Source organism: Salvia splendens, chromosome 20 (genome assembly GCF_004379255.2).
Source record: "Salvia splendens isolate huo1 chromosome 20, SspV2, whole genome shotgun sequence".
Classification (NCBI taxonomy): Eukaryota; Viridiplantae; Streptophyta; class Magnoliopsida; order Lamiales; family Lamiaceae; genus Salvia; species Salvia splendens.
In genome coordinates this window covers 24,799,779-24,824,056 of record NC_056051.1, presented here as the reverse complement: position 1 = coordinate 24,824,056, position 24,278 = coordinate 24,799,779, and the positions used below count along the sequence as shown (strand labels likewise).

General features: G+C 34.6%; 5 protein-coding genes across 10 annotated transcripts; 1 reads left to right on the top strand and 4 right to left on the bottom strand.

Moving 5' to 3' along the window:
- Positions 1-1,871, top strand: LOC121780784 (pollen-specific leucine-rich repeat extensin-like protein 3). 3 transcript variants are annotated; one of them, XR_006046093.1, is made up of 2 exons: positions 1-671; positions 1,508-1,871. XR_006046093.1 is itself a non-coding variant. In XM_042178412.1 (2 exons), exons 1-2 carry the CDS (start codon positions 196-198, stop codon positions 1,563-1,565), a joined length of 447 nt encoding a protein of 148 aa, XP_042034346.1. In that variant the 5' UTR covers positions 93-195; the 3' UTR covers positions 1,566-1,871. The 3 variants fall into 3 exon arrangements, 1 of the variants encoding a protein (XP_042034346.1); XR_006046094.1 differs by having other exon boundaries at positions 1,484-1,871; XM_042178412.1 differs by having other exon boundaries at positions 93-584.
- A 673-nt stretch (positions 1,872-2,544) lies between these two features.
- On the bottom strand, positions 2,545-5,526 carry LOC121782810 (protein WVD2-like 7). Of its 2 annotated transcripts, none has more exons than XM_042180767.1 (9): positions 5,385-5,526; positions 5,212-5,289; positions 4,108-4,767; positions 3,768-3,992; positions 3,615-3,652; positions 3,365-3,533; positions 3,228-3,287; positions 3,051-3,158; positions 2,545-2,949 (listed from the first exon to the last, which is right to left on the bottom strand). In XM_042180767.1, the coding sequence occupies exons 2-9, from the start codon at positions 5,251-5,253 to the stop codon at positions 2,737-2,739; spliced, it is 1,515 nt and encodes a 504-aa protein (XP_042036701.1). In that variant the 5' UTR covers positions 5,254-5,289; positions 5,385-5,526; the 3' UTR covers positions 2,545-2,736. The 2 variants fall into 2 exon arrangements, with proteins under 2 accessions (XP_042036701.1, XP_042036703.1); XM_042180769.1 differs by having other exon boundaries at positions 2,545-2,940.
- Positions 5,527-8,230: 2,704 nt separating this feature from the next.
- On the bottom strand, positions 8,231-10,068 carry LOC121781970 (probable aquaporin NIP-type). Its single transcript, XM_042179666.1, has 5 exons — positions 9,905-10,068; positions 9,580-9,801; positions 8,773-8,970; positions 8,637-8,698; positions 8,231-8,551 (listed from the first exon to the last, which is right to left on the bottom strand). The coding sequence occupies exons 1-5, from the start codon at positions 10,031-10,033 to the stop codon at positions 8,335-8,337; spliced, it is 828 nt and encodes a 275-aa protein (XP_042035600.1). The 5' UTR covers positions 10,034-10,068; the 3' UTR covers positions 8,231-8,334.
- A 1,221-nt stretch (positions 10,069-11,289) lies between these two features.
- On the bottom strand, positions 11,290-13,725 carry LOC121781245 (homeobox-leucine zipper protein HOX3-like). Its single transcript, XM_042178971.1, has 4 exons — positions 13,543-13,725; positions 12,794-12,975; positions 12,624-12,703; positions 11,290-11,790 (listed from the first exon to the last, which is right to left on the bottom strand). The coding sequence occupies exons 1-4, from the start codon at positions 13,619-13,621 to the stop codon at positions 11,577-11,579; spliced, it is 555 nt and encodes a 184-aa protein (XP_042034905.1). The 5' UTR covers positions 13,622-13,725; the 3' UTR covers positions 11,290-11,576.
- A 3,370-nt stretch (positions 13,726-17,095) lies between these two features.
- On the bottom strand, positions 17,096-23,829 carry LOC121782594 (ATP-dependent DNA helicase homolog RECG, chloroplastic-like). 3 transcript variants are annotated; one of them, XM_042180497.1, is made up of 18 exons: positions 23,756-23,829; positions 23,293-23,386; positions 22,856-22,938; positions 22,677-22,776; positions 21,742-22,311; positions 21,554-21,666; positions 21,197-21,428; positions 20,947-21,110; positions 20,493-20,574; positions 20,250-20,339; positions 19,738-19,971; positions 19,402-19,473; positions 19,168-19,320; positions 18,953-19,096; positions 18,655-18,813; positions 18,200-18,283; positions 17,530-18,102; positions 17,096-17,458 (listed from the first exon to the last, which is right to left on the bottom strand). In XM_042180497.1, the coding sequence occupies exons 2-18, from the start codon at positions 23,329-23,331 to the stop codon at positions 17,366-17,368; spliced, it is 2,985 nt and encodes a 994-aa protein (XP_042036431.1). In that variant the 5' UTR covers positions 23,332-23,386; positions 23,756-23,829; the 3' UTR covers positions 17,096-17,365. The 3 variants fall into 3 exon arrangements, with proteins under 3 accessions (XP_042036431.1, XP_042036433.1, XP_042036432.1); XM_042180499.1 differs by having other exon boundaries at positions 23,649-23,794; XM_042180498.1 differs by having other exon boundaries at positions 23,293-23,801.
- Positions 23,830-24,278: the final 449 nt, after the last annotated feature.

The following is a 24,278-nucleotide window of genomic DNA, read 5'->3' as shown; positions in this document are numbered from 1 at the left end:
ACAAGTAAAACTCAATGCCCTCATGAGGACCATGCACAAAAAATTCCCTCGTCCCTTTAATCAAACATTCCCACATTTATATATAGTATTGCAAGGGGCAAATACACATTGTCACACTCCTCCACCAATCCTCCAAAAACACTCAAATTCTCCCAAAATTCAAGAAATTGATCACCACAAAAACATTGATCAATCATGTCCACTCTCAAACTCTTGCAAATCACAATATTTCTTGCTCTATTTTTATCTCTAATCCAAGCTGATGAAAAACCATCAAGAAAGCTAGATGAAAATCCACCTGACCTAGAAAACAAGTGTGGAGATTGCCCTTGCGACAACCCTTGCAACCCTCAGCCATCTCCGCCGCCGCCTTCACCACCGCCTCCATCTCCGAAGTATCCACCGCCGAGCAATGACTGTCCGCCGCCACCCGCCGCCAAGAAACCGCCCAGGGGCACAAACCCTCCCTATATATACATAAATGGGCCGCCGGGAAATGTTTATCCGGTTTATCCGTATTATTCCGGCGGCCGCCGCAGCGTTTTGGTCGGAAAAATTCCGTTCTTGATCATCGGCTGTTTATTGTGGGTGGTAGCTTTTTGAAGTTTTTTTTTGGGTGGAAAAAGAATAAATCATCATGATCAATATTTTCAATTTGTTGAAATTATAAGGTTTGTATAAGTACATGTTTCATGGAGTAAATTGATTTATTGTCTTAATTTACTGCTTTATTTACCTTTATTGGTACAAATTGGAGTGAAGATAGACACTACGTTTGTTGTCTCCGATCCCTACTCGTGCTTTTTTGGCCTTTGCTATGTGGTGTTGAGTGTCTCGAAGTTCGTTAATAGTAGTACTTTTCGTCAGTTTATTTTTAATTTAAACTATTTAGGTTGTTGGGGTTATTTTTGGCTTCGAAATAAATATTGATTAGAAATTGGAGGAAGTTCTATGTTTATATGCTCTTGTCAAAAATCGGACCACTATTTCTATGATGGGAATCGAAATTGATGTTATTTTTGAAGTTCCATGCTACCATTCACTTTTATTCCCCAACTTTACAATAAATAGATGGACTACATCAAAATAGGAACTTAACTAGACTTGATTTGATACCATCCTCGTCGATGAACCACGACGAATCATTAAAAAAACGGTGCAATAAACTTGATAGAATATAAATTAGATGTGGAAATTGCCCTTGCCACAAGCCTTGTAACCCGCAGCCGTCTCCTCCGCCACCATCGAGTAAGAACTGTCCGCCGTCCCAAATCTCTATCCGGTTGTTATGTATTTTTCCGGCGGCGGCCGCAGCGTCTTGGTCGGAAAAATTACGTTCTTGATCATTAGCTTTTTATTGTGGGTGTGATCAATATTTTAATTCTAGTTAAATTAATTGATAGGTTTGTTTGAGTTCATGTTTGTTGATGGAGTAATTCAATTCATTGCTTAAATTGCTCTTTAATTAGTAACCCTTGTTTAGTTTGGTTTATTGCTTTTTTTACAGCAAAAAAGGCGATTCCGCCGCCTTGGCGACCCCTACACTCCGGCCTGACATCATGTGAGGGGGTTAAATCAGGGTACGCATTGGCCCGTTAAGGGGGAGACCTTAACCCACTGACTGCCAGAAGGCCATCTCCCAAGGAGCCCATCTCCCAAGGCCTCACACTTGTGCTTGAGAGATGGAAGCAACAACACGACCGCAGTGGGATTTGAACTCAGACTCATTGCAGCAAGATCTGCCCCTCCGTTGCCAACTGCGCTAAGCCCCTGCGGGCAGTTTGGTTTATTGCTTTAGTTATGCTGTTTTGGGGCAATCCGATCTTTGATATTTAATTAATAAAGATTAATGATATTTCAATTGTGTTCTAGCTAGTAATCGTTGTCTTGATTGTCTGCTTTTTTTTTTTATAAATTTAATTATCTTCGTTGGAGGATATGGTATATGGGTATTTAATTGTGTGATATATTTTGTTAGATTTTATATACTGTAACTGTTGCAAGTGAATTACATCGCATATCTTGAATGAATTGTGATGAAAAGAATAACTAAATCTTAATCATAAATAGAGATTAAATCTGGTCCATAAATCAAAGGTTAAATATCTCATAGTATATGATTTTATAGTAAGTATATTAATTTGGGTCATTAAAGAATCATGACAATTTTTAATGCAGAATTCATTTAAAGAAAAACTAAAAATTAACGATTATGATAAGATGTGCTGATTTATTTTCCAAAAATAATTTTGGTTCTTGCATACAACTATATAAGTGCGGTCATTACAAATTTTGATATATGTGCTTGGTTTATTTCGAAATTTACTAATTTTATCATTAATTTCTTTTCTACAGTAATTTATTAATTTTGATATATGTCTTCATGAATCATGCCGTTCATGAATATGATATGGTTCTATTTGAGAACGGGTTAATACGTTGAAATTTGAAATATTAGTCAGAAGAAAGAAATTAAATTAAATGCGACTTTTTTCAAGAGAGGCGGAATTAAATTGCGTAATAATCTCATGAAAAAATGGACAGTTTAGAAATTAGAACTATATAGATATGAATGTAATAGATCCAACATCTCGTGGCAACTAGAATTTAAATAATTGATTTTGCCTCAGAAAGTATTTAATTATGAGATATTGCACTTAGCTGTCTGGTATTCTTGTTAGATCTTATGGCCGTTTGAAGGTATTTTTATCTCTTTCTTTCTTCCCACCAACCTACCTAGCTACTTACGGCCGGGGACGGCGGGTTGCTATCCGACGTCACTGTCGAATGGCAGCTCGACGCCCGTGATTCATCAACATTCTTCTTTCGACCTCCACCCCCTTTCTCCATGCCTGCCTTCAAGCTTGCTCTCGACCTCTCAGAGATGCTGCAACGGCTCAAGCATTTTGTCGTTGGTTTCGCGTTTCTAGCTACGCGTTGCTGCGATGTCTAATAAACACAATCATCAGCCATATGAAATCCGGATCAAGAATCGATTTTGATGAAATTTATCAAGGGAGGAGTTGGTGGAGGCGAGACTAGCCATTTACCTTGGTTCTATGTGGCTCACGCTCGACTCTATGGTAAAACGAGGGCAGCGGTCTAGCCTTGAAGTTCAAGGTTTTCCTCAGCTGCTTGATTTCAGCTTCTGCTTTTTGCTGCAAACAGAAAAAGTCATAAATCGTGAGCTCATAAAGATAAATGTACACACATCAAAGGTTCATTACCTGAATTTTGCGTCTCTCGGCTTCTCTTGCACGAATATTCTCGTCTATCTTCTTATCAAACTACAAGTGAGAGAGTTCTCAACAACAGAACTATCTTTATATATCACTCGATTGACGGAGAAACAACTAACTTTTACCTCTTTCCGTCTCTCTGCACGTGCATTGCATTTGAAACTGAACCTATAAGTATCCTGCTTTACAAATCGTTGAGGCGCACCACCTGCAGGCTTCACTCTACTGGGAGCTTCTCTCAGAGCACAGGACCGAGGGACCCGTGTTCGTTTGTTTCTTGATTCTTTATCACCTCTATGAAAAATGCAAGGCAACGAAAAAATGCTTTAGTTATGAGGCATCCACTTAGGTAACGAAGAATATTAATATATATACCTTCTGATATCATCGACGCATTTTGCTTTTGAATCAGGCTGCGGTAAAAAGGGAAAGACATTGATTACCATCAAGATCAGAATCCAACAATTCCATTTCAAGATGAAAATTTTAAGATAATCAACAAACATGATTTACGAAAGTCAAGCCAACCTCGTGTTTTGGGGATTTCTGCTTTGACTGTTTGCCCTCAGCAGTAGCTTCTTTGATCTTCTTCTCGGCTTCCAATATCGTCCGATCATTGTATACTGTTTTATTAGGCCTTTTTTCTGAACCGTTCGACACTCCCCTGTTGAAGGCATACCTTCTAGTCTTTGTAACACTAACTAGACGTAGCGATGTTGGCTTCACGTGTTCAGCTTGGGATGGAGCATTTTCCTGCATCGTGAATAAATTCATTACTATATTAGCAATCATTCGCATAATTCCGTTCTATGTAACAATTAGCCACATTTGAACAATTGAAGTGGGAACAAATATGGAAACAGCAAACCTCAGAAGCTGAAACTCGTTGGCCTTCGAGGCTGGCATCTTCATTCTCATCAACTCCATGATTATCACTAATCAGGGCAGTGGACGGATTTGATACATTAGCCATCTCTGAATTAGCAGCATCACGATCAAGGGCTTCGTCCACTTCTGTCTCTAATCTAGAGTCCATTGAAAGCACACTTCCCAGATTGTCACAATGCTCCTCTTCCACTGTCCCACGTTCAGAACAACAGTCGAAATCTCTGGCATCATCACATGAATATTCAATCTGAGCATCTAAACTCGATGAATCAGACACTTCTCCTTCTTGCACCTTCATTCCATGCTCACTTCCACACACAGATCTATCCATCCCTTCATCAGGTTTTGGCGAATGTGTATGCGCGAACTCATCACCATAGCACCTATTCTCTGTGGCGTCATTATCACTAACTTGGTAAACTACATCACTCCGGATCCTAGGCGAACAAATACCAAAAATGCCCTTCTTTCTAAAATGGGCCTCGAGAATTGCTTTCTTCTCAGTCACTGAACCCGGCTTTGAACACCTTTCGACCTCTTCAAGATACCTATTATGAGAGAAAGATGACCTCCTCTCCCAACACAGATCTTCCCTTTCATACCTCCCAAATGATATCGATCCCGAAAGAAAAGATTCTGCCTGTTCATTTAAAGAGGGGCAAATTAAGAGGAAACCCCCTTTGGTTATAAAGTAAATCTTGCTATTTGTTACAAAGAATATTAACAACAACAAGTATTGAAGAATCAACAAAAGATTCTAAAACAACCACAATGCACAACTTTGTTCACACAGTATTGAAGCATAGCAAGAAAATTACTCATCAATGAAGTCACAAAAGATGCAAAATTTCCCAAATCCACAATCATAACCTAACAAGAGCTAATCCCAAATGCAAATAGGGCATGTTTATAATCCAATTTTGTTTTTCTCCCAATCTCATAATCTCACCATCAACAACCCAATTTGTCTAAAAACAACTAAAAATGAGTATAAACCTCAAAATACTCACCATCTTCAAACAATTCTATCAATTCATTGAATGCATAAAAAAATTAAAAAAAAATCCCCAAATCTAACTGTGACCTTAAATTCAAGTCTGACTGATTCTCCAATCTCACCCGCCATTTCTTAACTGCTCAAAACAATAACCTTTCAAAGCATCTGAAACGCCACAGAAAAAAACCCATCACCCAAAAAACAGAAATATTTATTTCACAGCATTAAAAATCAAAACTTGATGGAGAAATTAAACTCACAGAAGAATTCAAGAACAGAAGGAAGAATACGCTGATGTGATTGTGACCCTTTTTCTGAATTTCTATGGATTGATAGCGAGAGTGATTCTGATGCGAAAAAGATGCATTTTTTGGATTTAAATCATGGGAGATTGTTGAGATTTTGCAGAACGATGGGGATTTGAGTTGAGAGAGAGATTTAATGGATGCAGAAGTGAGCTTCTTCCGTTTTTTGAAGTTTTACATGATCATGTGCAGCTGAACTGAATTAATTGGGGCCCGCGTTATGATTGGGTGATCGTCGTAGGATGCGAGTGGATCGGACGGCTGACGATAGTTACACGTGGCGCCAAAATGAGGCCAATTTATACTCGCTTCAGCCAATAGAAATAAACGCTACTACTAGCGTCCAAAAAAATTAATTTTTAAAATGGTATAATTTTTAATGCAAAATTAACGACGTATTTGTAAAATAAGAAATAGTGAAACAAGTAGTTAAGGCTGTGGATGTCAGGGACGGATTCAAGAATATAAATGGAAGGGAGCAAAATTATATGTATAGGAAATTTGAGGATTTAACAAGGGCAAATAAAGAAATTTTAAAATTTTTGCAAAATTACTAAATAAAATAGTATATATATTTGAGGAGGGGCATTTGCCCTACCTAATAATACATTACATCCGTCCTTGGTGGATGTGGATTGTAGGACCTATAAATAATAGAGTAAAGAGAAGGAGAAAAAGTTTCTGTAATGATATGGACTATTTTAATGGGACAGATGAAAAATGAAATTCATCATATTTCTATGGGACGGATGGAGCAGTACATATCCATTTACGTAAACTTATCCATAACTCATAATATAGTCCACACTATCTACTAACACTATTTCAAATACGCCCTATGTCCTGACTTAATTGTGACATGTCTATTTTGGCACATGAATTTAGATAGTAGTGTTTAGTTAATTAAATTATTAATAAAAAAATAAGAGAGAAAATAAAATAAGCAAGAGAAAAAGATAATATAAGTAAGAGTGGATAAAGTAAAAAAGAAAAAGAGTTTATAAAGTAGAAGAGATGATAAAGTAATTGAGATAAGAGGATAAAATAGGAGATATGGATGACTTAATTATTGTGAAAAGATGAAACATCTCACCTAGGTTGGGACGCACACCAAAAAGGAAACTTATCAAAAGAGAATACGATGTATCGTCCAAAAAATGCCTATTTCTATAGGAAGTAAGGGAGTATATGTTCGTAAATTTTGACATTTAGAGAATCGAGACACCTAAAACAATACTAATATATACTTCGTAATATGTTGTAAAATTAAGAGACAATAGTAAAACTCTCACCGTCCCAAAAGAATATGAACTTTGAGTTATACACGAATCTTAATGCAGAATTAATAAAGTAGGAGCGATAGAAAAAAATAATAATTAAAATATTGTCAGTGGACAATGGTTCTAATCTCAGTAGAGATAAAAGGTTTTCAAAATTGAAAGTACATGTTATTGTGAGAAAGGCTAAAAAGGAAATGCATATTTTTATGAGAAGGTGGGAGTATTTGTAGTTGATATAATCAATAAATTAATCAAATTTTTGTATTTTGTCGAAACATGTGGTTTTTCATGACAACATGGTAGGAATAAATACACATAATGTCTCAATAGGACCGACATATGCATGAAGGAGCTGAACCGCTTATGGAGCTTGTACAACTATGTACAAGCCTTGCTATGCTATTTCTTTCAATTTATAACATTTTAATTTTATATTATGGTATTGGAAATTAATGTGTATAGTGTTGCAAATTTCAATGAGAAAATTTAGTTAAGAGTTTTTATTATCCTTCAATGGCCTAGTGAGTAGTGAGTGGTCCAACCTAATTAACTCAAGCCTTAATTTTAGGCCTTAATGCATTGACCAAGAATCTTGAATTTTATGCATCTATTGCATCTCTAGACATAGTCATTTTACACAACTTAAATTAATTATTAAATTGATGGTAGTCCTAATAATTCAATATCTTTTCCCTATCTACATAGATTGGCTTAAGAAATAGACAACAAATATTACTATCCCATGTGGAATAACACAATTTTTGAATGGATGTACAATTTCAAGGACAATCTTATTTCATTTAAAAATATTTTTTTAGAAACCATGTGATCTTTAACTTAAGTTCGATGTTCGACCATATGATTAATTTAGCTACAACTAGATATTTTTCAAGCGGTACGAAAGAATTTGACAATATAAGAACTTTTTTATTACATATCAAAAGAATTTGACAATATAAGAACTTTTTTATTACATATCAAATTTTACAGCACATTCCTATAATAGTTTTAGTAAGAAGATGGTCTTCCCTAGGGGTGTGCATTCGGGTTTCGGTTCGGTTTTTTGCCAAAACCGAAAAACCGAATTTAGTTCAAAATCCAAACCGAACCGAAAAAACCGAAAACCGAACTTAAAAAACCGAAAAACTCGAACAAAACCGAAAAACCCGAAAAAAAAACCGAAAAACCTGAAAAAAATAAATATAATATAAATATATATTTATATATGTGTATTTTATTTTATTTTATATATACTAATAGAATATTTATATATAATATAAAATTAATAATACATATAATATATATTATATAGTAGAATATATTAAAAGAATATATATATTATATATAATATAATATATTAAATTAATAGAATATATACATAATTCGGTTTTTCGGTTTTTCGGTTTTTTTCTTCGCCCGAACCGAACTGAACCGAAAAACCGAAAAAACCGAACCGAATTTCAAAATTTCGGTTTGGTTCGGTTCGGATATTCGGTTTCCGGTTTTTTTGCTCACCCCTAGTCTTCCCATAACTTGAATAATATGGCTGCATCTAACCTCTAACACTCAAAAATCATTGGTTAAGAACGAAGATGATCACTCGGTGAATGGAACTGGACTTCGGCCTACCAAGCCCTAGAAGCACTCTTGACAAAATTTGCTGGCACTTTAGCTACTTCTTTAAGTGGTTTGTCTGTGAATCTGATCAAATTGTACACAAATCCGCCCAAGATTGTTCCCAAAATTGGGCCGATTATATACACCCAAAGAGCTGTATATTTGTGTAAGATCAAAGCTGGTCCAATTGTTCTTGCAGGATTCATTGAACCCCCCGAGATCGGCCTATACCAACAATAACTAATTAAAATATTTAGAATAATTCTCCCAGTTAGTTAAAGTATTACTTTGTTAAACTATTAATGCGTACCCAGCAATAAGAACTCCGATTAGTAGAGTCATTCCAATGGCAATTCCTGCCATTTCTCCAATCTGAAAAGGGTATAGAAATTGGATAAAATTGTAAGTTAATTACATGATTTAAATTGCTGGGATTTGATTCTTACAGCTCTGTTGTCGGTGGCTACACCAGAGATGACAAACATCAAGAGAAATGATGCAATAAACTCCATTGCAAGGGATTGTATGGGGGAACCCACTGGTGCAGTATTGAAGGAAGTTAGATCAGTTACATCTAGCAAAAGGTACAATGTCCCACTTGCAAGAAGTGCCCCCAACAATTGTGCTAATATGTACAATGGTACCTGCAAGATCATTTGTTAAAAGAAAAACCAACTTTCTAGAATTGCCTCCAACAATCCTAATATTGTAATAGGATATGATGACAATGTTGTAATCAAGAAGGAAATCCAAAATGGACTCAAAATTTTGGAGCAATACTAACCAAAATGACACAATTAAATAGTAATAAAATTGTTTCAATAGCTCCCAATGTTTAATACTCAATAAAAAAGATATCTGAATTTTTGAGATATTCAAAGGGAAATAGATTTGATCATAGCTTGTTCTTTCACACATAGTGTATATCTTGAAAATTTTATATTTATAATCCATTAAAAAAAAGAAAAATATGTTAGTTACAATTAATTCAACAATGTCATCGGTTCAACAATTGCCAGTTCTTGTTCGGAATTGGCAATTACGGTACCAAGGGAACTGAAACCGTAACTAGCCCGAACTCTTATTTGATGGTTCCAATCATTGTTCAAATCGGCTATTTTAGCCGATTTGAACCCTTTTCTCAATTTTACATGATTTTGCCGGTTTTTTGAACCAGAACCAGACATGTGGAATCAATAAGCCGATTGTGGTTTAACTATGCACCCCTCGATAATATTAGTCGAAATATGTACATGTTTGATGGGGAACTGGCGGAAAAGGGCCATCGTGATGGTGACGGCCGGGTTGAAATGGGCACCGGAAATATGGCCGACCGAATAGATCATGACCATAACAGTTATCCCAAATGCCAAACATACTCCTGGAAACGTGACCGTACCATACATTTTATTCAAAACAACTGAACCACACCCTACAAATATCAAGAAATACGTCCCAACCGCTTCCGCAATCACCTAATAATAATTCCCACGTCAAATTAGTAAAGCTATTTCTCCATGCAAATTAATTTAATTGAGTAAATATAAATATTTTATTATTAAATAAATAAAATCATACTTTTTGAATCAAAGCAACAACAACGGCTGAGGACCAGAAGCTGGTGCCTTCGTCGTCGTTTAGACTCTTTCTGTATTGCTCTTCTGCTGATCGAACGCCGCCCTCTTCGAGACTGTCATGCGCAGCCATTTTCCACTTCTTCTTCTTCTTTTTTTTAATCTAAAAATTTCCTTTTTTCTTTTTTTTTTATTTGAAAATTTGGGTTAGGTTTATTGGAAAAGCTTAAGAAAAAAAAGAAAGAATTTGAGAAGAGTTTTTAGTTGGGAGATAAATTAATAATGTAGTGTAATCGAACAAAGCGGAGATAGATGGATGGTAATGCTGATTTAAGGAATGGCTAAGGACGATAGTGTTTTGCTAATTTGTTTTATGGTTAATATTCCTACGTTTAGTAGTTGCTTGAATGTAATGTGATAAAGTATCACTTTTGGATTATATTTTCATACTCAATTTTTCAACACATAATTATAAACCAGTGATAAACAAAAGTATTTGTCCAGACAATGAAGCGCAACTTTTCCTCTTATCAATAGGTATATTAAGGGTCCCCACATCGATGGATGAAGAACCATTATTAATTATCTTTAAAATGAAACGAATAGTAATTGTCCGAATTTACCTAATTATGCTTTCATATTAGTAATTAAGAAAGAAAATCCAGAATTTTGGAAATTTAACATGTTGATGGTTTATTTCAGTTACTTTATTGAATTTGGGCTTATTTGGACTTATAAGCCCAAAAGCTATCAATGTTGCATTTAGACTTGTCTTGGGCCATTGCGAATGATAATTTTATTCCAAATTAACATGCACTTGAATCACGGCAAAATTAATTTTAGGGGATTTTTTATTATTGGAATTTAAGCAATAGCACTGTTTTAATTTCGGGAGTTTGTAATTATATGATTGTATCAATTTTATTGTGATTAAATTGTATTATTATTTGAATTTGCTCAGAGCAATGTTTCGTGTATCAGCTGCAGTTCCTAATCAAGAAGTTGATACAGTTATAACAATAGCAAAATTAAAAATGAATAGTCGGAAAATTAAACTATTACGTTTAGTCAAATTTTAGCCTAATGTGTTATTTTAAAAATTAGTTGAAAAAATATGAAGTTTTGTTTTGTTCATAACTATACTATGGTGAAAAAAATTCGGTCATCTATGTGTTATATAGTGTGAACGTTTTTCAACCAAACAATATCATTTTCTTTTATGAATAGAGACATTGTTTAACTCATCAGGCTGACGTCCAAGTATGAATTTTCAATACGTATCATATATAATCTCACTAACTATTAAATTTCACTATGAGATATTAATTGCGAAACAAATCCAAACTTTATAGTTTCCTGCAATTCGCCAATAGCAAAATCCCAAAAAAGTATCACAAATAATATGGGTACTTCATTATAGTTATAATATTTAAGAAAAGATGAAGTAATTATATACAAATAAGTTTGATTGGAACATGAATTAAGGTGCACCAAGTAAGTAATTAATACAATTATGAGACATAATTAAAGCAAAAAAAAAAAAGAGTAGCTTCTATACAATATGATATCCACACTACTTGAGCATATATATGTTTCCATTAATTCTTGCTATCATAAGCTAATTAGTGCCTCACTAATTAGAAATTAAATCAAAGCTAATTATTAATTATGTATTACTAAATGGAGGAGGTGGCGGTTGTGACACGCTCACAGCGGGGGCACATAGTGAGGGCGGAGGGCGGCGGCGGTTGACGGGCGCCGTGCGGCGGCGCTGACTTGATGAGGCGGAGCTCCTCCACCTCCTTTTGCAGCTTCCTGTTCTGCTCTGTTAGTGCTCCAAGCCATCTTTTTAGGTATTCACACTCTATTTCTGTTTGCTTTGTCTTGCTCCTATTTCAATTAATTGACTATATAAGATATTTAAGATGAGCTAAATATAAAAAAATATATATAGGATTATCACTTCCAAAATCTAATTATCGTATCAAGTTAAATAGAATTGATTTTTCAAACATTGTATTTACGATTTTTGACAAAACTGTAAGTGTATACACTGAAAAATGGATAAGGACATTTTTCATTCAATTAAGAATGCTAATCTATATTTCTAATTACATTATCCGTGCTAAAGAAACGTGTTCATTCTTGGTATTCCAACTAAAATTAAGAGATATAAAAGGAAGTGTCACAAGCAAAAAATTAACATGCAGTTGACAAATTTATCTTAACATAAGACCGTTTTTCTTTATGCCAAAATTTTAGTCACTTTAATAGTTTTGCATTTTCAATTTTGTAGCGTTATAAGATGAGTTTGAGCATGCGTTTTACATTCAATTCACAGTCAATTAAAACTATGTGAAAGTGTAATTTACTTCCACATGAAAAAAATTTGACTTTTGCAAAACCCTAGCATATTCCAGTCCTCACATTAAAAAAGTTATCAAAAAGAAAAACAGTTTACTTTAGATTAATTCTTGACTGATTTCCATTTCTCATTCTGAACATTATTGACACGTCCTGATTAAATTATTGATGATTGTGATTTCTTCATGTAGAAATTAATCACTTTCACCCTTTGATTTTGACCCAACAACATGGGCTGCAGAATCTGATTCAGGTTACAATACTAGACCTACTTGTCTATATTCCCATAATTATTAACATTTCCACAAATATTATTTTCATTTTCCCAAATTATAATAGTAAAGTAAATAATTGAGTACCTTGCTCTACGATTCTGAAACCACACCTCCACTTGCCTTGGATTCAATCTCAACTCCATTGCCAAAGCCTCCTTCTCTTTCTGCAGTGTCAAATTAAGCATACTTAATTAATTTAATTAATCTCTACAAACACACACACACACACACACACACAAGATTAATAGACATACATGGTTTAAGGTTTGATTTTGTAAGAAGCTTTGTTCGAGGCGACGAGACTGGTCTTTTGCAAGCCGGAGTTTCTTCCTCCGAACCGGGCCGCCTCCAACTTCATCTTCATCTACTACACATTCTTCTTCTGATCTTGATGGTGCTTCATTTATGTCTAGTAATTTGATTTCACCTTTTGCCTCTATATATATCATATTTCTTGTTAAATTTGGCAATTTATAATTTATATATAAAAAAATTCTCATGACAATATTTATAGATTATTGATTTATTCAAGAAAAGTAGTGAATCAAGCCATCTAATTTATTATTTTATAGATATGCTATAGGAGAATATTAACAATTTTGTGGAATAAGAATAGGAGAATAATACAAGGGTTTTCACTCGTTTGTGATTGGCTACCACCATGCAAGAAATTAAACCACCTAAAATATGTGTCACCTCGTTAGAAAAAAAAACAAGAAATTTATTACCAATAAAAAAGAAAAAAAACAAGAAGAAATTAACATCAAGAGGGAAAAGGAGAAACTTATGGTAAATGTTTAGTTTCAAGAAACCCTATTTTATGTCAATAGGATCCAAAACATAGTTACAATGAAAAATAGAAGTATTTATTTTAAGATATGATATCTAAAAACCCTAATTCATTGATCGGAAGGTAAGCGTCTAACTAATTGAGCTGCGATTCATCGTCTGAACAATCAAAGTCTTAAAACTCCAAGAAATTGAGAGAGGGAGGGAGACTCACCGGAAGATGGAAAAGAGGAGAAGCCAGGCATGGCTATGGATAGCTCCAAGCAAGTAGAATTGGGAGGCAAAATCTCCATGAAATCTGCAAATAATAATTAGGGGATATTGGAGGAGGAAGACACAATAATGGATGAATTTATATTGTGTAGAGAGAGACAAGAAGAATTTGTGGGATCTTGAATGATATATATTCAGACAAAAGCATAAAAATAAAAGGAGAATGGAGACAGGAAATGCATAAAGGTTAGTAAGTGTCAAAAGGTCAAAAATACAATAAGGGAGTTGTTGAAAGAGAAATAGATTGGAATGATTAATTTACATAAATATGTGATCAATTCAACACTTGATCATAAACCGGTTTTCTTGATTTGATCGCTTTAATATGCCTGCCCAATTAGCTCATGGGGTACTATTTAATAATTATTGCAACTTTTTTTATTTTCAATTTGGATATTAAAGTTGGGTGTGACATAGCATGAGGTTCCCTTGTTTGAGCCCGATTTGTCGGTCCATTAGTCAGCTGATGAAATGATTGGCAAGACACCATACAAATCTCCAACTTCAAATTTGCCTCTTGTGTGTGTGTGTGTTGAGGTTGATATAATTGATGATAATTTATATGTTAGTGGTGGTGTGTATATTTATAATACCATTATCTAGGTATATATTTTTGACCTAAAAGTATTGGTCATTACGGATCAATAGGAAAGGTAATTTAAGGATTAAATCGTTATCGAATCAGCATGGTAAAATCATATACAAACTCGATCGGTTAAGAATTTGGTCGACGTGAACAAAAATACAACACAAACATAGCAGGATGGTTCAACTCGTATTGACACAGTATCGCAGTTATTAGAGTATGGAGCCTGAAAGGAAGTAAATCAGTCAACGATCATAACAGTCAACGACAATTTTAACTTTCGTACAATATATATTTAGGCCCAACTCAATTCCTATCATGACTATGATTAGGGTTCCCTGCTTCTCCTGTATATATTTATTCTATCATTGTATATATAACAGAAAATGATACCATGAAATAACTAGTTTGACGTCGTCCACAAATGTAAACATATATTGTATCGAACTTGGTAAACAATTTATGTGTTAATTTGTGATAAGTTCTATGATTATATTCTAGCATCGTATAATACTCCACTTGTCCAAGAAACATGTCCCATTTTTTGGATGACACGAAATTTTATTAAGTGGAAAAAGAATAAAGTTCTGAAAAAAGTGTTATTTTTAGAAATATTGGATCATTTCAATTGGGATAGACACCAGGGGGTATAATATATGATAATGGGTATAATATATGATAATATGAAGATGAAATATTCGAATGGTGCGTTATAAAAGAGTCATATAGAAAATGTGATTCAAAATTTGAATGGCATATGTTGACAATTTCAAAAGAAAGAAAATTCAGCTAATTTGACGCTCAAACCTATAAACTTGTGACCTCTTAAAGTGAAAAAAATACACTTTTTCTCTATGACCAATTTATACGAGGCCACATATATATGTTACTCGTGTTCATATTGAAAATGCATGTAACTAGCTCTAAACAATATTTTCTTATATGACTTTGAATTCCAATGATTTCTTTCTTCTTATTTTTGGTCAATCAAATAAATATTTTCATTCTTTTTCTGAAGGCAGCCATGGGATCTAGTCAAACAATCATATCTCAGTTCTTGACTTACCTTAATTATATTAATTCAAGTGGTATTTTAATCAACTTATTTGACATAAAATATCTCACCATCCAACAGTTCAAATATTTTTGGTTAAATTTCAAGTGAAAAACTAAGTTACAAAAGAAATCACCACGGGTGTAATAGATAATTACTGCTGTCACGGCAAAATTATTTTCCTAGCATAAAGTCTAAGTAAATATTAATTGATATCATTTTGTTGATATCAATCGGTCACGAAAAGTGGTTGTAATTTTGTTTGTTTCTCAACAAAAAAATCGTTTCACTTTGAACTTTAGTAGTAGTACTTTTTTAAAAGAATAATTTATATTTAAATTTAAAATTAAAAGGATATGTTCATATAGAATTATTCACACATTTTATCATATCTCGTATATGGGGTGTGTTATATTGCTAACTACAACTAAATAATAGGTATTAAATCACTAAATCAAGGTATAAGATCATTCATCCACGAATATCAATACGATCGCAAAAAAAATGTCAATTAAGGGTATTAATGTCAATTAATAAAAAGTTAGTTATAACCAACTTTTAAAAAATGTCCCAAAACTTTAAATGATTAACTATCTCAATTTATATTATTTTTTACACAAAATATATCAAATTAAATATAATTTTATAAGGATTCTAAAGAGATCTCACTTGCATATGTTAAGATGTCAAAATGTGATTTTTTTTAATTTTCGTATTTTTACGTATCAGATAAATGTAAATGTAGGTCTCAAAATATGTCAATATAATATATACAATGTCAATGCAAAATTGTATTGACATATTCAAGGAATCACTTTGATATTTTTTATATACTATATTGATATTTTTTTTCCAAAACCCTAAATTTGGTCTTTTTTCTAATCTATATAAATTTAAATAATAATAAAAGGAAATTACACATGTCAATTTATAGACCACTATATTTCTGGAAATCCTATGGACTTAAATTAGTTGTAGTTAGCAATTAAGTGATAGAGTTAGCAATTGATCACACCCCTCTCGTATATTATCTCAATTTTATTTTTAGTATCATATCACGTACGTTGTCTCAATTTTATTTTTAGTATTATATCACGTATGTTATCTAAATTTTATTTATAGGAAATCCCAACAAATGAACTTTACTATATGCAGATGATTATTGTAGCAAGACTCAACTTCCGCTTTTGAAGGTGCCTTTCGAGTCACTAAACATAATAATATGTTTGCCGGCATTTTAGAAATACTGGTAAATCATTAAATCCAATCTGCATGCACATGAATAACATCTATATATATCATGAATAGTGACATATTTTAACCAATATAATGCCCATATATTTCAAATTGAATCCAACCTCATGGGGGTGCAAGAAAATTATATTATTTCGAATGCAATAACTTACCCAGTGGCCAGTGCATTCGAAATAATATACTTCGTAGTACACCCTCCATCAGTTAACATAAATTTCATTTAGTCATTTTAGTATATCCATCAATAGACATCTCATTTAACTTTGATTTTAAACAATAAATATATCTTGTATTCCATTGATTAATCCAACTCATATTTTATTATAAAAATATATAGAACTAAAGTTAAATTTTATTTACTTCTTTAATTCACATTTCTTAAAACTCGTAACGGCAGAATACACTATTCGAGGACGAAGAGAAGAGAGTACTTGTTTTTTTAGTGAATTTTAAAATTAGGCGCACCAATTATGTAATGATTAGTTAAGACATGAGATAGTGGGCCAAAAACACAAAATTAGGGAAAGATGGGGCCCACGAATTGCTCTTGCTTTATATGGCAGTCGGCAGCCCACAGTAGGCCCAACAATGCAGCATCAGTGGATAACAACTGGGCCCACTTCAACCCTCCCTTGTATTTATATTCTTCTAATCACTAAAATTTTTGTGTTAAACATTAGATACACACATACTTACACATAACATGAGAGAGAACCTTAAACACCTTAATAACTAACTAAGATTCACCTTTTTCACACCGTTAGATTTTCACAGCAGTTTCATACGTCAGCACTAGGTGAATATGACGTCATATATAATTTGTACCTTCTGCTTCTGACTTTGTACCCTACAAATGACAATGCCATTGATTCAGTCCCCAAGAAGGCAAAGAGGCTGTCTGATGCTAAGCTCAGCTTTAAGGTCTGGGAATTTCTTCAGATCATTAGAACTCTCTAGAACTTTCTGCAACCACCCACGAAAATAGTAACTTTGTTAATTTTTTCAAGAATTTAGTTAGAAATTCACTCACTCACCAATGCTGCAAGATGAGCTTCCTGAAGAATGTTTCCGTCGATCTCGAGCCTCGTGACAGGGAACTCAGGAAGGTGGCCCGACTGCTTCTTACCGAGCAAGTCTCCGGGCCCACGGAGAACGAGGTCCATGTTTGCAAGGTAGAAGCCGTCGGATGATTCCTCGAGAACCTTTAGCCGTTTGAGGCTGGAGCTTGTTGACGCCATGAGGATGCATTTCGACTTCCTCTCCCCACGCCCGACTCGGCCTCGGAGCTGATGCAGCTGCGCGATTCCAAATCTCTCTGCATTCATCACCACCATCATGGACGCGTCGGGTACATCGACACCCACTTCGATGACTTGTGTGGAGACTAGGATTTTCGTCTCGCCGGATCTGAACTGCCTCAGTGCTTCGTCCTTTTCGTCGCTTTTCATTCTACCGTGTAGCAGCCCGCATTTGTAGCCGCAGAACTTCTTGGAGATAGCTTCAAAATCAGCTGAAGCAGCGCGGAGTTGAGGCAGTTGTTCGGATTGATCGATTACAGGATACACGAGATACGCTTTCCCTCCTCCTCCTAGCTCCTCCATCATCATCTGCAAGAATCAAAGCAGAAAATTCTTAATACATATTCATTAGTCATCATTTAAAGTAGAGTGCAGGGAATTGAGGTGTTTCTACTACAATGTTTACCTGGTAAGCCTTATCATATCCAACTTCGTTTCCTTCGATAACATACGTCTCAATGGGCGTTCTTCCGGGAGGTAAATCTGTGATCTTCATTTAATAACATGGAAAGATACATGTCAAACCAGGGGCGGAGCCAGGATTTTATTGGAGAAGGGGCAAAAATATAATACATAGGAAAATTTTATGTATTTGAGAAGGGAAATTTAGTGTGGTTAAAGTACATAATTAAAAATTTATGTATAAATATATAAGAGAATGAGTGGATGAGGAGGGGCAATTGCCCCATGTCCTCATAAGGTGGCTACGCCCCTGTGTCAAACTACAACAGTACAAGATATGAAAAGATCAATTCACCGACGAAAAGTTCAGATTTTGAAAATAAGATAGCTTGTGATTTTAGAGGCTTTTGTGAAATATTGCAGCAACTAATTGATAATTTAAAATGGAAGAGCATATACTTGAGTCAAGGACATGTCGCCATACAATGCCAGGGCAAGCGACCTTGGTATCGGTGTGGCTGACATTGCCAGAACATGGGGAGCCATGTTGACATCATTTTTTGCAGTGTCACTCGAACTAGTTGACTTCAGTTGGGAAGTTAAATTGTTGAAATATAACTGCAAAAACACGATCTTTTTTCAGAATAGCAGTTGCATATTCATGAACAAAATATGAGTATTTGACATGATCAATGGTCAAAGAATTTCTATAGAAGCATTCAAATCTATTTCAGCAAGTTTTGAAGAAAAAAGATACCTTGCTGTTGAAGAGTCCTCTCTGAACAACACCAAAGCGATGTTGCTCGTCTACCACAGCTATGCGCAAAGCCGAAAACTCCACCTTTTCAGCTATTAAAGAATGAGTTCCAATGACCATGGTGATATCCCCAGTTTGGAGGCCCTAACAAAAACATTGCAAAATATGAAATGCTATGCTATGCTAGTGAATAAATGAGGATGCTCTGCAATTACCTGTCGAATAATTCTTGCTTGCTTCGTTGAGGTTGATCCTGTCAATAGAGCAACTGAGGGCTTTTCATTGGAATCTTCAATTTTCTCAAGCAAGCCAAGGAGGTGTTCGTAATGCTGGACGGCCAGTAGCTCTGTTGGAACCATAAATGCTGCCTGGAGATAATTTAATACAATCATACAAGGCACTTCGCAATGTAAAACAAAAATATAAAAGTAGAAGTCATAATCACTCACCTGGTATCCAGAGGCAATTACCTCCATGCATGATAAAAACGCTACCACAGTCTTCCCACATCCAACATCACCCTATGAAGGCTCCAAAAAGAACGGGAATAAGAAGAGGATAAAACAAGGATGAGAAAACAGAAGAGGCTTCTGAGGGTCAAAGCCTCCTTTACAAATTCTATACAGGGAATTCAGAGGTCAGAAAGGTCATCTTGGTTAAACCCCCTTGAGATGCATATGGTATCTTCAGAAAATGAAAAATATTTTTTCAAGAGAAATCAGTGTCCAATTTTATTTCATGAAACAGAAAGAAGTTCAATTTAGATGAATAAAACAAAACCAAACCTGTAGCAGTCTATTCATGGGAACTGGTCGTTTTAGATCCCATATGATTTCTGAAGTTGCTTGTAGCTGACTGGTTGTAAGCGTATATGGAAGAACCTTCATAAAGTTTTTCGTGAGACCGGCCCATTCTTCCACAAGTCTAGTGCTGAGTTCTGGCTTTGTGTACCTTTCAAGCAACCCATCTTTCTCTAACTTCGTACCAAGACCCTCAAGCATTTGGAATAGCTTTCCCAACTGGAACAAAAAAAAAACAGAAAGTAATATCATTGAAACAACAAATATATTTGTATTTTTCAGTGATAGCTGGAGGAAACATGGTCTCTGGAACACTAGGTGAAGGATAATTTCATATGTATATAAACTTAGACAGTAGCCATGGCTTGATATTGTTAATCCAATATGAATCTCGGTTTGATATTAATCAGAAATCCATAGGAAAAAGAAAAATAATAAAAAACATTAAAGAAGGACAATGAAGGAGTAAAATGCTAACAGAAAAATGTTACAAATACCTGAAGATAGAAAAACTCATCAAATATAAGCCTTCTACGAGCTAAGTCAGCCATTCTAAAACTAGTCGGCTGGTGGATCCCAATATATGCCTGCATCATATACCAATATATGCAGATAGCTTAAAATCAAAATGGACAACCGATGATGCAGGCTCGCAAAGTAAAGTAGCATCTGCAAGCTAAGTCCTAGGTAGTTCCCAAAGAAAAGAAATACAAAATGGAATTTAAAGCCAATCAACATACATCAGAGAGTGATGGTAGTTGAAATTCCTGAACAATGTCTTTGGGAAGAGGATCAAGATAAGCCGGCAACATCTTTAAAGCTCTGAAAAATTATACATGTTCACTGCATTAGAGAAAGAATACAAGCTTCAACCAGATAGCATTAAAAAAAGGAAACTTAATCGATAATAGATTATGCATGCAAACTCTACCAACTCTGGCAAATGCTTAAGAAGTGAAAAACAATGGTAGGTACTCCTATTTCTAAGTCCCAATTATTTATTGTCTAATGCTATAGGTGGGTTTAAATGAGAAATGAATGAGAAATAATATGCAAAGAAAACTGAAGATGGGGCATAAATAGATCACAGAAGACCAACTTCAGCTGACCAACTGGTTTCTGGAAATATACATAAAAAAGGGTATCAAAGAAACATAAATAGTTTATAATCAGATAAAGATGCTAAAGACAAACCTTGAAATAATGTCCCTAAAAACATCAGGGTTAAAACCTTTTTTGGAAGGATATATGGGATAAGGCCTCCCTTTGGCAAGATCACATGAATCTCCTTCGTTGTTAACCACATCGATACTGTACTCCCTCAACTCAAAGTGATCCTTACTTCGCATTGTGCGCACCTTCATAAAGTCAACATGTTATGGACAAGTTTTTATGCACAAGAAGCAATTTGAAATTCATATATTACTCATTTAAACCATTCGACCTTGCCACTAACGCAAACAAGATCGCCCTCCTTGTGCTTTCCCTGTATACTTCTAAGGAAAGGCATGCATGTAAAACGAGCTCCACGGAAAAATTTCTTTAAATGCAAATATATAGTCCGTTTGCTCCTTTCAACTTCATCATCTGTTCCATTAGCATTTGATCCAACATCTGCAACATCAGAAGCCACAACAACCTCCAGATATGAGAATGAACTACTAGCTCGGATCCCCCTGCATGAAAAAGGTTGCTCTGTTAGAATTTAGGTCAGATGTTCAGCACTATGCTTTGGAGAACTTCAAAGGAACCATTTCAGTATCAATATAAATACATATGCGCAGAACTATATAAAGCTTACCTAGAAGATATTATTTTCCCAACAAAAATCATGTACTGACCATCGTCAATGTCCACCTCCGCATTCTGTAAATCAACGTAGGTCCTAGGAAAATGATGGAACAGTTTCCGCAACTACAGGTAGATAAAAGAAGCATCAGGCTTTGATTTTAAACACTATGTATCTGTAACAATCGCTGGACAACTCACGGTGTAAAAACCACAATTTTCTAGTTGACTGCACTGGCGTTTGCTAAGCCCAATGCAATTAATGCTTTCATCAAGAATTTCTGCCACCAAGGCAGCAGGTAACTGGGTCTCAGAGCCAGCAAAGCTGCAGGGTTCATCCACAGTCAATTGCGAAGTGTTTATGGGTTCTGTGACTGCTGTCTCGCAATGAAGTGGCTGAGAGTCTGCAGTTGATTTGTTGAAGTCATCTTCCACGATTTGATTCCTATTCATATTTGATACCTCTGCATATAACGTTTCCAGGTTTTGGTAGATGAAATTTGGATCCAACAAATTTGCATCAATATGACTAGGAATGCATCCTTCAAGAACTTGAGGCACCAATGATCCTGTGGCTTGAGTATCGTATGCAGGCCCATCATACAATTCCACAGTTGGGAAGCAACCCAAAGAAATGGAAGGGAATTTTTTGAATGTCGAGGTGGCATCAAATTCAGCACTTCCAACTTTAAAATTCTCTCTGAACTTCTCTCTAGATATATTATTCCCAATTAAGCCATCAAGACCACTGTAACCAATGAAAACTGATTCCTAGAAGAAAAACAAGTTGTAACTTGTAACACCATATTGAAGTTCCAGCACAGTAGAAACAAATTTTCAAAATAAGTTAAATAGACATCCAGATTGACACTACTAAAATAAAAAAATAATGCTAAATATTCAAAAAAAGAATCTCATCACTTGTTCACTGTTTACATTAAGAAATCAAGGGGAATCTAGAACAGTTGGGAAGAGAATAAGTCAGTTAGTTGAGTAATTCATGCATTAAGGAACAAAACAAAGATGTGTTCATTTGAAAGGAATAGAGTCAACTTTGCACTCAAATATGTTAACCCAGAACTCCAGCCATGTGTTATGCAACCTTTGCAAGAAACTTTCACTACTCTGAGACATACCTTTTCAAAGCCATCTAAACCCTTCAACAACTTTTCAGGAAACTTATGCTTTGACCGAAAGCATGATGTAAAATTATTCGGTGCAAGAAAATTGTTAAATCTGCATAGAAACGAAGTATCTTCTTAACATATTCCATCACAAATCGCACCATGAGTTGTATAAGTTTAAATCCAATAACCTAAGACATCTGCCAAAGATACTCCTGCCAGCTCTCTCAGCTTCAAAATTCACAGCATGCCGCAAGCATTTATCACTGAAACCCTATCAGACAAAGTTTAATTTTATAAGTATTCAAAGCCTATTATAAATCATGAGCTAGGCCAACTAAATGTTTTTAGAGAAAATTGATACCGAAGTAGTTAACCCTCAAGGTGAAAATTGATAAAGAATCAAAATGAATCTTGCAAGTATGATGTACTTTCAATGCCATATACAAGGTGGAACGATTGAGGTTTGTTCAAGGCAATTCAGTTAATTTCCTACTCCAACAAAACATGAGCAATGAATTCTTTTGGCACAAGAAGTCGACTACTCATAGACAGGAAGATGCTGTGTTGGTATTCAAGCAAAAATACAGCTTGAAAGTTGAAACTAAAGGGAAAATGTAGGAAATACCATGGTACACAAATTGTAAGCCAATGGTGTCACTGCCATAAACAAAAGGATAACAGACTGAAACAGAGCTGCCTAGATGATGCAGCCATTGAACCTGTAAAGCCATTGAGCCATTCAGATAGAATCATAGCAACAGAAAGGAAACTTAACCTATATGGAATAAATTAAACACAAATTAAAAACAAATTGCTATTGAATTAAGCTCAAACTAAGTACAGAAGCTGCTAATTGTGAACATATCTACTGAGACAGCTGATTGTGAGAAAAAAAAAGTAAAAGCGAAAAATGAATTCAACACTTCATGAGATAAACAAATAAAGCCAAGGATAAGCAAGACATGCAGAATGAGCACATACAAATTTCCATTAGTTGAAATTGTGAAATTAAATTAAAAAAATAAAGAATAAAATCACAAGCGCCATTGCCATTGCCATCGCAACCGTAATTTAAGAAAGATGCTAACTTTGGGGAAGCTGGAGGGCTACTGAGAAATGAGAGCCATGGCTGGCGAATAAATGCTTCTGTAATTGCAAAGAAATTGGGAAATCTGTTCAAATTAATTTATTAAATATATATGTCTACCAAAATTGAAAACCAGTCCCTACTATTTTAAATAATACCTAAAGAGCCCTTGAAATAATATTTTTATGCAAAAAGAGCACGACTATATTTTCCAATTTCGCCATTCGTGATTTAAACTTTTCAATTGTTTCTAAAAAATCAGTATGAGTGATCTTTCATTAAAATATTTAGGGAAAAATGGTTTTGCAGCGTTAATTATACAAAAAATGGGCGATATGGTTCATGAATTCAAGTATTAATTTGATACTCCTAATTTTTCTTTCCTTGTCTTAGTTATCAAACACATGATAGTGTTAAGTGGTTTGCAAAAAAAAAAATCTAAAATCAAAATCGATCGAAAATATTATAAAAATCTACTAGTAAATTGTAAAATGATGATTATGTCTAATAGGAGTAATAGATAT